At 45.9% G+C, this 13,600-nt stretch overlaps 1 protein-coding gene across 1 annotated transcript in view; it reads right to left on the reverse strand.

Moving 5' to 3' along the window:
* xpo5 (exportin 5) overlaps positions 1-11,688 on the reverse strand; it is a 120,753-nt gene extending 109,065 nt beyond the window's left edge. The window contains exon 1 of the mRNA XM_072264930.1: positions 11,398-11,688. Coding sequence (XP_072121031.1) covers positions 11,398-11,502 — 105 coding nt within the window. The 5' untranslated portion in view covers positions 11,503-11,688. The remainder of the gene's footprint in view (positions 1-11,397) is intronic.
* Between the last annotated feature and the right edge of the window lie 1,912 nt (positions 11,689-13,600).

Genomic DNA, 13,600 nt, shown 5'->3' on the forward strand with positions numbered 1-13,600 from the left:
TCACATGTACAATGAAACATACAGAGAAATATGCCATTTGCATCAATGATCAACACAGTCCAAATACGTTCCCGGTGCAGGTCTACAACTTACTAACCCTAAATCACAATGTTTTTGAATGCGGGTTGGAACCGGAGCACCCAGAAGACATCCACGCACAGGAAGAATATACAAACTCCTTACAGGCAGCAGAGGGAAGTGAACTCCAATCGCTGACCGTTGGCACCGTAAAGCATTACTCCAACTGCTACGTTACTATGCCATCCTTATTGAATACACTTAATTGCCCTCCAGAAAGTAGTAGAAAGCCACACTTAAATTTTAAAAATACTTCTGAAAACAAACATATCATCAACCCCCTATACAAATACCCAAGTCAACAGCCAAATACTGTATACATGCAACATTAATTCTGGCCTCTTGATCCTCCACAATCTAGCCTCATTGTCAGCTTGCTATCCCAAGACTAATTTTTTCCTGCCCACATGTTTGCTACTTTTATTATCCAGACATCCTCATATACCAAAATTGTCTAAATCTTAGAAATAGGAAATAAAACTTTAATAGGTCTTTGACCCAAGAGATGAACTTTCTCCTCAAAGGCATTTGCTGATTTGAATATATTCAGGACTTTGTTTTATTCCTTTATCTCCAAACATATAGAGTCCATTCAACTAGCAAGCACTTCAAATATTAACCTTTTACTTTTCCAGTGAAGCTTTACAAAAAGGCAAGCAAGACCTCATCATTGTAATATACTGCAGTGACAATTTTAACCCAAAAGACCAGACTTACAAAAAATATCATGTGGTGACCCACTTCTTACGCAGGCAAACCGGCTCACAAAATGGCGCGCGCGTCGGCAGAGGAGCCAGCCCCAAAATGGCGCTGGGCCTTCTTTTCTCCAGCAAGGGGAGAAAGCCCGCGCGCAGGAAGAGATTTTTGTAATGCACCTGTGACACCATTTCCGCCCGGAGAGGGCTGGAACAGAACTGCGTACACCGGAGTGGAAATCAGCGTCTTACCCCCGACAGGGTACAACACCCGCAACAGGGAGCGGGGAGCCACCCTGAGGGCTGCAAACGGCAGCACGATACAGACCTACGGCACCCGCACAGTGCAGCTGCAGTTCGGCGCCAGCCGGTTCACGTGGGACTTCACACTGGCCGCCGTGGCCCAACCACTCCTGGGGGTGGATTTCTTGCAAGCTCACAGCCTGCTGTTCGACTTCCAAGGGAAAAGACTGGTCCATGCCAAGACTTTCCAGACATTCTTCCTGGGTGAAGCCAAGTTGTCGGCCCCACACCTGGACTCCATCATACTGTCTGACAACGAATTCACCAGAATTCTGGCGGACTTTCCATCGGTTCTGGCACCGCAGTTCATGGCAGCCATGCCCAGACACAGAGTACAGCACCGCATTCCCACCCACATTCCGCCTGGCGAAGGAGGAGTTCAAGAGGATGAAGGATTTGGGGATTGTACAGCAGTCCGACAGCCCATGAGTCTCCCCCCTGCACATGGTGCCCAAAGCAGCTGGGGGCTGGAGACCATACGGCGACTACCACAGACTGAACAAGGCTACAACTCCAGACCGCTACCCCATGCCGCACATACAGGACTTTGCAGCAAACCTGCACAGGGCAAGCATCTTTTCCAAAGTAGACCTCGCCCGGGGATACCATCAAATCCCAGTACACTCTGAAGACATCCCCAAAACAGCACTCATCACCCCGTTCGGCCTGTTCGAATTCGTCCGAATGCCGTTCGGCCTGAAGAATGCCGCACAGACGTTCCATCGACTAATGGATGCGGTGGGACACGAGCTGGACTTTGGGTTCATCTATTTGGACGACATCTTCATAGCCAGCAGTAGTCGTCAGGAGCATCTGTCCCACCTCCGCCAGCTCTACTCCCGCCTGAGTGATTTCGGCCTCACGATCAACCCAGCTAAATGCCAGTTCGGACTCGACACCATCGAATTCCTGGGCCACAGGATTACCAAAGACGGGGCAACACCTCTGCCCGCCAAGGTAGACGCGATCCGCCACTTCGCCCAGCCCAACACAGTCAAAGGCCTACAGGAGTTTGTTGGTATGGTGAACTTCTACCACTGCTTCCTCCCCTCAGCAGCCCGCATCATGCACCTTTTGTTCACCCTGACGTCCGGTAAAGGCAAGGACATTACTTGGGACGAAGAGGCCGTGGCCTCTTTCATTAAAGCCAAGGAAGCCTTGGCAGACGCCGTGATGCTGGTGCACCCCAGAACGGACGTTCCAACCGCCCTTACTGTGGACATATCCAACACTGCAGTCGGTGGGGTGCTGGAACAACTCATCGAGGGGCGCTGGCAACCCCTGGCGTTCTTCAGCAGGCACCTACGGCCACCCGAACTCAAGTACAGTGCCTTCGACCGGCAGCTGTTGGCACTATATCTGGCAATCCGGCATTTCAGGTACTTCTTAGAAGGCAGGCCGTTCACCGCGTTTACTTACCACAAACCGTTGACCTTCGCATTCACAAAGGTGTCCGAACCCTGGTCAGCCCGCCAGCAGCGACATCTGTCCTACATCTCCGAGACATCCAGCATGTCTCGGGAAAGGACAACGTCGTGGCGGACGCACTCTCCAGACCAGCTATACAGGCTCTGTCCCAGGGGGTGGACTATGCAGCACTAGCGGAGACGCAGCAGGCAGACGACAAGATGCCCAACTACAGGACCGCAGTCTCGGGTTTGCAGCTACAAGACTTCCTTGTAGGCCCAGGTGAGAGGACCCTTCTGTGTGACATGGCTACCGACCAACATCACCCCATCGTCCCGGCAGCGGCGAGTTTTTGACTTCATACACGGCTTGGCGCACCCATCTATCAGGACAACCATCCGGATGGTCTCCAGCAGTTCGTGTGGCAAGAACTTCGCAAACAGGTCAGCGAATGGGCCAAAATGTGCATGCAGTGCCAAACAGCCAAGGTGTAGCGGCATACCGAGGCTCTGCTGCAGCAGTTCGAACCCACCCGCCGGAGGTTCGACCACATTCATGTGGTTATCGGTGGGGCCCCTGCCAGTGTCACGAGGAATGCGTTACCTCCGAACTATGGTAGACCGGTTCATGAGATGGCCAGAGGCAGTCCTGCTCACTGACACCACCGCCGATTCCTGTGCCCGAGCGCCGATTGCAACCTGGGTAGCATGCTTCAGGATACCGGCCCACATTACCTCCGACAGAGGCGCCCAGTTCACCTCCAGCCTGCTGGGAACACAGCTATATTACACGACTGCCTACCACCCACAGTCGAACGGACTAGTGGAACACTTTCACTGTCACTTCAAGTTGGTTCTCATGGCCTGCCTGAAAGGGCCTAACTGGGTGGACGAGCTTCCCTGGGTCCTGCTTGGAATCCGCACAGCGCCCAAAGAGGATCTGCACACCTCACTGGCCGAGCTGGTGTACGGCGCACCCCTGGTCGTCCCAGGAGAGTTCATACCGGCCCCAAGGGGGCAAGAGGAAGAACCCGCAGCAGTCCTGGACAGACTACGTGAAAGGCTCAGCAACCTGGCCCCCGTACCGACTTCACAGCCCGGACCGATCCCGACCTGCAGAACTGTAATTTTGTATTCGTACGAAGGGGTGCACACTGGGCACCGCTACAGCAGCCGTACGAGGGGCCATTTAAGGTGATCAGGAACAACGGGTCCATGTATGTTCTAGACATTGGGGGGAAAGATGAGGTTTTCACAGTGGACTGACTCAAACCGGCCCATGTGGACTTGGAGCAGCCGGTCAAGGTTCAGGCACCGCGGCGCACAGGCAGACCGCCCAAACAGAGACTGTCCAGACTGTGGACATTGGGGGGTGTATCGCCGGTTCGGTGGGGGGGGGGGGGGGGTTATGTGGCGACCCACTTTCTACGCAGGCGAACCGGCTCACAAAATGGCACGCGCGCATCGGCAGAGAGGCCAGCCCCAAAATGGCGCTGGGCCGCCTTCTTCACCAGCAAGGGGAGAAAGCCCGCGCACGGGAAGAGACTTTTGTAATGCACCTCTGATGTCATTTCCACCTGGAGAGGGCAGGAACGGAACTGCATAAAAGCCAGTGCCGCAAAGTTTGACTAAACTAGTCTCGAGTGCAACTTACAGACTGCGTGTCATTATTTCTAGCTCTGTGTGTAGCACATCGCTACAATCTGACATTTTCTCTCATCCTTCTTCCTGCAAATTTCTATTCTCCAGTTTCTCAGTCTCTATTATATTTGTTACGACAATACCACTTAGCATACGATTCCTTTTCCCCTTGACCATAGTTTTCCAACCACTCTAGACAACAGGGTTTCAAACATGCTTATTCCATTTCTTACATGTCTGCTCTGTTTTCACAAAGAAAGTGGCTGGCCCAGGTGCCTATGGATGAGTTCTGAAACTGTGCCAATTAACTGGCCACAGTATTCAGTGATATCTTCTAGCTCTCACTTCAACAGTCTACAGTACCCATCTGCTTCAAGGAATGCTCCGTCATTCAACTCTCCTGGAAAATAATATGGAGAAGCCAACGCATAGGATCAGGAAAAAGCTGTCACCAGGGGCTCCCAAACTTTTTTAATGCCATAGAACAATATCATTAAGCAAGGGGCCCAGGTACCCCCAGTTGGGAACCCCTGCTGTAAACTCATCCAGCTCCACTTCCCTACCATTGCTGGAAAACGTCAAACTGGCACTGAAACTGAGCAGTTGTGAGCCAGCGCACCCCGATACCTTCCCAATCATCACAGGAGATTTCAACTAGGCCAGCTTGTAGAAGTCTCTGATAAATTACTACCAACATGTCACTTGCAGAAACAACACACCTGATCAATTATATCACCATCATGGCATTCCACACCCACATTTAGGCAAGCCCAGTCGCCTGGCATATAGGCAAAGTCTGAGGACCACAGCGCCAGTGGCTAAGACTACAAAGATATGTTCAAGGCATGCAGGAGTGTTTGTAGGACTCCTCTGAATTGCTGGACCAAACGACAATCAGGGATTCATCTCCAGATCTGAATAAAAATGCCACGGCTGTCATTGACTTCAATCAAGACCTATGTCAATGTGGACACACCTTCAAGAACAATTTTCCCAAATCAAAAGCCCCAAATAAACCAGAATCGCAGTCTGCTAAGAGCCAAGTCTGTGATGCCCAAGACCAGCAATAGGCCATAACCTCCCATAAGGTGAAAACATGACAGCATAAATGGTAGTGATGCATCACTCTAATGACTCAACACCTTTCACCAACGCTTTAAAAGGGAGGACAACACTATACCCTTATGATACTGTATTAGTGTTATCATTTCAGAGGATCTATCCTGGTCCAGCATGTAACTGCCATACTAAGAAAGCACAGTAGTACCTCTACTTTCTTAAACGTTTGCAGATTCAGGATGACATTGAAAATTTAAGACTTCTATAGATTGCAGTGGAGAGTACACCGACTGGTTAAATCACAGCCTGGAATGGGAACACCAATGCCCTTGAATGGAAATAAAATACAGAAAGTCGCGGATGCAGCCCATTTCAATTCAAATTCCCATTCCAACATATCAATCCATAACCACAATGAGGTCACACTCAGGTTGGAGGAGCAACACTTCATTCCACCTGCGTAGCCTCCAACCTAAACTTTGATTCTCTAACTTGAGAATAGTCACTACCCCTCCTCTTTTTCTATTCCCCATTCTGGTTCGTCTTTCACCTTCCCTTCACCGGACCATTACCTCTCTCTGGTGCCTCTTTTCCTCATTCCTTTATCTTCCATGTCCCCTGTCATCTATTAGACTCTTTCTTCAGCCATTTACCTCTTCTACCTATCACCTCCCAGCATCTTACTTCATCCGTCTTCCCACAACTACTCACATTCCCCTTCACCTGTCAACTTTTACTCCGTTCCACCCCTGCCCCCATACACACACTATTCCGGATTCTTCCTCCCTTTCCAGTCCTGATGAAGACCTTTGGCCTGAAACTCTGGCTGTTTTAATCATCTCCACTGGACCTACTGAGTTCCTCCAGCACCATGAGTGTGTTGCTCAAGATTTCTAGCATCTGCAGAATCACTTTTGTTCAGAAGTTGGGGAATTATTTTGCAGGAAAGAAGAATTCCCCATGCTTCACTGAAAACAGCCTTGGGATCTTCAATAAAACAGATTCAAATAGAGCACTTTTCCCTTAATGGCTTCTCATTTAAATATAACAAAGCACGCTTTTTCAACTTAACCCACCTTATGACAGCCAACATACTTCTAGTAATAGCTTTCTGCTTCTAAATTAACTCCACTGACATCACTGGGCCTTTATCCACCAATAAGGGTTCAATTTCCAAATATATGCTGATAAAATCGAGAACTCTGTCAATCTGTCATTGATTCATGAGTCCTTGCAGGAACTTGATCACAATCACCAACAGTTACTCAATAACCTCAAGAGCAAAGTCAGTTTACCAGCCCACAAACAAACATTTGCTAGCATTTTTTAAACCTTGCACTGATCACTCCAGGAGCCAATTCTTTTTGATGTGCATTCACTATAGTATTTCTGGAAAAATGGTAACCTACATCAACAGGACAAAAGACTTGTTTTTTTTTAAAAAGGCAGAGAGAAAACAACATGCAAGAAAAAACGCATGAAACCGAAGAGCTTTTTTCTTTAAAAAGTAGTGGATTGGAAAATGTTTAAACTCAGAGACCAAAGTATTCTTGTACACAAAACACCAAAAGCCCTGGTGAGAGCACTTTGAGTGTATTGTGCACAATTTCAATTTCCTTACCCAAAAGTAGAATATACTTGCTAATGAGGGTGTGCAGTAAATATTTACCAGGTTGGCTAGTGGAGTGGCAAGTCAGACACACTGAGCAGACTAACGAGGATGTGCAGTAAAGATTTACCAGAATGGCTGGTGGAGTGGCAAGTCAGACACATCGAGAAGACTAGGTGTCCATTATTCAAAGTTTAGAAGAATGAGATGAATCATTTACAGTAAATTTAAAGAAACGAAATAATGTTTTGTTGGCTGAGACTCTGAACCAGGGGTCAGAGTCTCAAAACAAGAGGCAGATCAAAATGAGGAGAAATCCTCTATCTCAGAGGGCTAGAGGGGCTCCGGTTATCAACTGCATTTAATGATGAGTTAGATATCTGGACATTACTGGCATCAAGGGATGATGGGGATAAGGCAAGAAAGATAAGCTACAGTTGCAAGATAAAGTTTGTGAACCCTTCGCAATTACCTGGTTATTTGTATTAATTATTCATAAAATGTCATCTTATCTTCATCTAAGTCACAATAATGGACAAACACAAACTGCCTAAACTAATAACACACAAACAATTGTACTTTTCATGTCTTTATTGAACACACTGTTTAATCATTCACAGTCCAGGCTGAAAGAAGTATATGAACCCCTGCATTTAATAACTGGTAGATCTTCCCTCAGCAGCAATAACCTCCATCAAATGTTTTCTGTAGCTGCTGATCAGACTTGCACAATGGTGAGGAGAGGAATTTTAGATCGTTCCTCCAAAAAATAGTGTTTCCATTCATCAATATTTCTCGGATACCTTGCATAAACCTTGTGTTGGTGTGCAGTGCCCTTTTTCCCCCCGAAACATAGCAATGTGCATTTCTGCCAAAAAGTTTAACTTTTGATCATCTGTCAACAGAATATTGTCCCAGAAGCATTGTGGAACATCCAGGTGGTCTTTTGCAAACTTGAGACGTGCAGCAATCTTCCCTTTAGACAGCAGCTGTTCCCTCCATGGTGTCCTTCCATGAACATCATTCTTGTTTACTGTTTTTCTTATAATGGACACATGAACAGACATTAGCAAATTCTAGAGATCTCTGCAGGTCTTTGGTTGTTACCTGTGGGTTCTTTCTCACCTCCTTCAACATTGCACGTTGTGCTCTTTGCAGGATGCCCACTCCTAGGGAGGGTAGCAATAGTGCTGAGTTTCTTACATTTGTAGATAATTTCTCTTACTGTGGACTGATGAACACTCAGGTCTTTAGAAATGCTCTTGTAACCTTTTCCAGCTTCATGCATCTCTATAATTCTTCCTCTGAAAGTTGTTTTGATCGAGGCATGGTGCATGCAAGCAGATCTTTCTTGAAAAGAACAGGCTCAGTAACCTGAATTTGTGTGTCACCTCTACAGCCTACACCTCCAATCTCATCTCATTGACTGGAACACACGTCTCCAAATAGCTTTTGTAGAATACATTACCCCAGAGGTTCATATACATTTTGAATCAAGACTGTGATGGCTTAAATGTATACTCAGTATTGACAGAAGTACTGTTGTTTGTGTGTTAATAGTCGAGGCAGATTGTGTTTGTCTAGTTTAGTGACATAGAAGATCAGATCACATTTTATCAGTAATTATTGCAGAAAACCAGGTAATTGCAAAGAATTCACAAAAGGATTATGGGGATAAAGCAAGAGAAATGAGCTAGATCAGCCACAACATTGTTGAATGGCAGGGCAGGTCTGGTTAGTCCTACATGTACTAAATCCTACTTGTGTTCATATAAAATAAGTTATTTGCAATTATAGCAAAGTGTTTCACTCCAGTCTTCAAAACCTTCAGCATTCAAAACCATTTTCCCCATGTACCAATCAATCTCCTGCAATGCACACTACCGGGATCCTTAAACTTCTCTGTGATCCACTAGTTCAAATGTTGCCAAAACTAACCTCTCCGTTTTCTATATACATTTCAGTCATAATCAGCAATCAACCTTCTGTTGCAAAAACAACCCAGGATATTTAACTTAAAATCCTTAAAGTCAGTAGATTCCTTCTCAATTTTTGACTAACGCTACCCAAGGTGATCCCTTCACCACTTCAAAATTATAACAAAACTAACCTTGCCCACTGTCTGCCAGTAAGGGCACATTTTATCTCAATTACACCCACTGCTGAAAAACCATCAACTTTAAAGCTAACAACCTGAAACTTTTGGTTACCACCCCCAATTCTTCATATTACTAACATATTCCAATGTGAAGTTATTTTATCCTAAAGGCTTGACATAAATTCTCGTTTCCATTGTCATTAATTTTCCAAATGAATATAAATATCTTTACAAGAGCTGAAAGAGTGCACAACCCAGTAACCTTAACAAGTAAACCTAATCACAGAAACATACTACATATTAATTATGAGATAAGAGGCAAAGCCATTGAAAATACTGAACTATTGCAGGGAGCAGAAAGGAGCACTGGGCAGAGTTAGAGAAGCAAAGAATATTATGAGGATGATCAAAGATCGTAGGGGGAAAAAAAATAATCTAAGTGGTGCTGCTGTAAGCATCTTTCAACTCCAGCAACCTGTGTTCAATGGCCTTCTATATATTGGCGAGACCTGACGCAGTCTGGGAGATCGTTTCGCTGAACACCTACACTCTGTCTGCCAGAGAAAGCAGGGTCTCCCAGTGGCCACACATTTTAATTCCATGTTCCATTCCCTTTCTGATATGTCTATCCACGGCCTCCTCTACTGTCAAGATGAAGCCACACTCAGGTTGGAAGAACAACACCTTATATTCCGTCTGGGTAGCCTCCAACCTGATGGCATGAACATTGAACTTCTGTTAATGCCCCACCTCCCCCTGGTACCCCATCCATTATTGTCCATCCTCTGGGCTTCCCCCCTCCCCCTTTCTTTCTCCCTAGGCCTCCCGTCCCATGATCTTCTCATTATCCCTTTTGCCAATCAACTGTCCAGCTCTTGGCTCCATCCCTCCCCCTCTTGTCTTCTATCATTTCGGATCTCCCCCTTCCGCTCCCACTATCAAATCTCTTACTAGCTCTTCTTTGTTAGTCTTGACGAAGGGTCTCGGCCCGAAACGTCAACTATACCTCTTCCTAGAGATGCTGCCTGGCCTGCTGCGTTCACCAGCAACTTTGATGTGTGTTGCCTGTCTGTGACCAGGTGGATTTCCTGCAGCTGCTCTGGCTTCCTCCCATATCCCAAGCCTTGCAGGTTGGCAGTTCAGTTGCTGCAAGTTGTCCCACAGGGAAGTGAGAAAATAAGTGGGCTGTATGCAGATGGACACTTGACCATCACCAGAGCTGAGGAGGCTGTATCCAACTTCAACTACATAGAAGACCGCAATTCATATAAAACCAGAACCAAAATTATTCACTCTGACACAGCACATCTGCAATGTGTTAATTTACTTCAACAGGTCACAAATTTCCCAACTTCACTGTCTACATGGACAAGGATGACAGCCCTTGTCAGCAATAAAGTTGGGAATTTCAATCCAATCACATACACACCAGTTGAAATTGCTCTGTTTCCTGACAGTGACGTGCATTTGCAGATACTCTGACCAGTAACACCATGACTTCAGCTGACAGACAGGAGATCATCACCCTACCAACCAGTGATGTGCAATAATACTAGCAGTGTCAGCGAAACTTTATGCCTAATATGCAACTCCAGTTTAGGTCAAAGCTCGGCATATTAACAAACTTAATATTTGCCCCCTCTCCCCAGGTTTGCAAACATAATGACCAAACACATGCAGGTTAGGAACACTGTAAGTAGATGGAATCAAAACAGAAAACAACATCCCAGATCATTTTCCTTAAACTTAGTACAAGTAAAAAATTTCAGTTTGACTTTAACTCTTCACTAATAAGATGAATTACGCCACCAGAAATTGGACTTAAACGACATCTTTAAAAACATAAGCAGGAACCAGTAAGTTACCGACCAAATCTCTTTTCTCCCGCCCCCCCCCACACACACTTGCACCTTCATACTCGCTCCAAAAATGCACAAAACCGTAAGGAATATATTTGATTACCTCAGTTCAAATATCTAACCCATCTAAAGATGAAAGAATTAATTAGTACAAAGTCACACGCTCGATGACGAATGATCAGCTGCAGGTCAAAACGTATTTTGGCAGAAGGGACGTGAGTACAATGCCATTGGGATTTTTTAAAAAATTGGCCCACTAGCAAAACTGGACATCAAAATGAAAGCAAGCGCAAAACCACCTTCCATTTTTGTTTTTAAAATGCATTGCGATCAAACAAGTCCACAGAATGAATGAAAAAGCAAAGCGTGCCGCAATGACCCCGGCCTTAATTTTGAAATCTGTACTTTTGCAATGATCTTGTTTTATGCAAAAAGACACATTTGAATCACGCGCTAACGGGGACAAATTAAAGCTTCCAACGCGTTGCGCTGACTTGCTGCTGGAATGAGACTGTTTAAAACTCTAGCACGTTAAAAAGAAAAGAGGGATTTCGGATCCACCACTGGAAAAGCGAATCTAATTTGAAGTGTGGGGAGTACGCGGTTATTGCATTTGTGGTGCATCGCCTCCTCTCAAAGAAGAACTCGCCTTCAGGGCCTCCAGCCGGTAGCGCGAACTCGAGCCTCCATCCATGATCACGTTTACCGCCTTCATCAACTGCTCGCACAGCGAAGTGATTTGATCGCCCGACATGATTGCAACTTTCCTTTCCCTCTGTGATTCGGGATCTGCACAAGCCCGATTGATGCGAGGAGCAGGAGCCGGCGACGCTTATTGAACAAAGAGAACCAGCGAACGATGGCGCAACCCGTTATTGTCTGCAAGCACCGGTGGCATGGACAGGCCGACGCTCACACGCAGCCGGACGCGCATGCGTGTGACCCCGACCATTTATGGGAAAAGGTTAAAAAACGGTCGTCTGTTGACGTCCCCCCCACAAGTCGCTGGCTTCCGGTTAAGACCATCAAGGGGATTTCTGGGAGTTCGATTTCATATTAAACTACAGTTCCCATAATGCCATGATGGGACCTTTGATTATAATGGTTACGTCAAGGGTTCGGTGGCGTGTGTTTTCATTCAAGGAGTTCGCTGCTTCATGTTTGAATGGGAGGTTCTGACTTGTCAATAAGTTTTCGGCTATTCTAATCACGAAGTGCTGCATCATCTGGGACACAGTATAACTCTGGAGACTGGACTGACGCCAGAGGTCTTTTCCCTTCTCTCATCGTTAGTTACTTAACGTCGTATTACTCTGGGAAAAGAGAATACTTTAGATATATTTGTAAATGAATCGTTATCCTGAAATTTATAATTATTTCTCTCCACACAGAAGCAGTCTAACTCGTGTAAATACAATGTACCTTTTACTTTAGATTTATCGAGTTTTGTGTTACTGACTAAATGAGACTATTTCAGTCTCCCACTCAATTCAGCATTACTGCAAATCGGGTAGTCATTGTCGTGGCGTTAAGTCCTTTATGTTTCGAACTACGCGATGTCGATGACTGGGTCCGACAAGTACTGTGTATGAAAACACGAGACACTGCAGACGGTAGGCTCTGGAGACAATAAAAAAAACCCTCAGCGAGCGGGTCAGGCAGCATCAGCGGTGCACCTCTCGGGTCGAGACGCTGTATCGGAACCGATTTAAGTTGTAGAGAGGGTGGGGAGGGGTGAAAAGGGTAAAGTGAGTATTTCTGATTGGGGTAAGGTGAGCGGTAAATGTAGTTATCTGGTAGGTTATGAGGGAAAAGGAATATCTTTCTCTTCCTGACTGCCCTCATTTTACACTAACGAATCACAGTCAGGTTTAATTACAATAAGAGATATATATAGATATGTGTGGGTGTATCTATGTATGTAGAGATATAGGTAGAAGTATGTGTATATGTATATATATAATTTCTCATTGGCTGGTATGGAAGGCCACTGTACAGGCCTGGAAAAAGCTGCACGGGTAGCAAACTCAGTCAGCTCCATCATGTAGTCTCCCCAACAGAGAAGACATCTTGAAAAGGCAATGCCTCAGAAAGGCGGTATCCATCGTTAACAACCCCCATCACCCAGGCTATGCTTTCTTCTTATTTTACGATGAGAGAGAGGGGTATAGGAGACCAAAAAGCCCTCACTCCACATTTTAGCAACAGCTTCTTCCCCTCTGTCATCAGATTTCTGAACTGTTCTGTGTTGCTCTCTTTACATACCAGTGAGAATGCTCTCCACAGTATACCTCTAGAAGTTTGCTAGTCTTTGGTGACATATCAAATTTCCTCAAGCCCTTAATGAAATATAGCTGTCGTCATGCCTTCTTTGTAATTGCATCAATATGTTGGACCCAGGATAAATCCTCAGAGATGTTGACCCCCAGGAATTTGAAATTGCTCCCCCTGGTGAGGACTGGTGTGTGCCTCCCCAACTTCCCCTTCCGAAAGCCCACAATCAATTCCTTGTTCTCAATGATTTTGAGAGTAAGGTTGTCGTTGCGACAGGACTCAAGCATTCACTTCTGCACGCCTCCTCACCACCATCTGAGACTCTGCCAACAACAGTTATGTCACTGGCAAATTTAGAAATGGCGTTTGAGCTACAGTACTAGGTGAAGAGAGAGTCAATTGATTGTCAGCGAGGAGGAGGTATTTTTCCGATCTGCGCTGACTGTGATCTCCCAGTGGGGGAAGTCAAGAATCCAGTTGCAGAAGAAGGTACAGAGGGACCGATTTTGTAGCTTGATGATTAGTACTGAGCGACTTGGGAAAGATACAAGCCTAATGCAGGCAAATGGGATTGGCAA

Source organism: Mobula birostris, chromosome 8, assembly GCF_030028105.1.
Source record: "Mobula birostris isolate sMobBir1 chromosome 8, sMobBir1.hap1, whole genome shotgun sequence".
NCBI lineage: Eukaryota > Metazoa > Chordata > Chondrichthyes > Myliobatiformes > Myliobatidae > Mobula > Mobula birostris.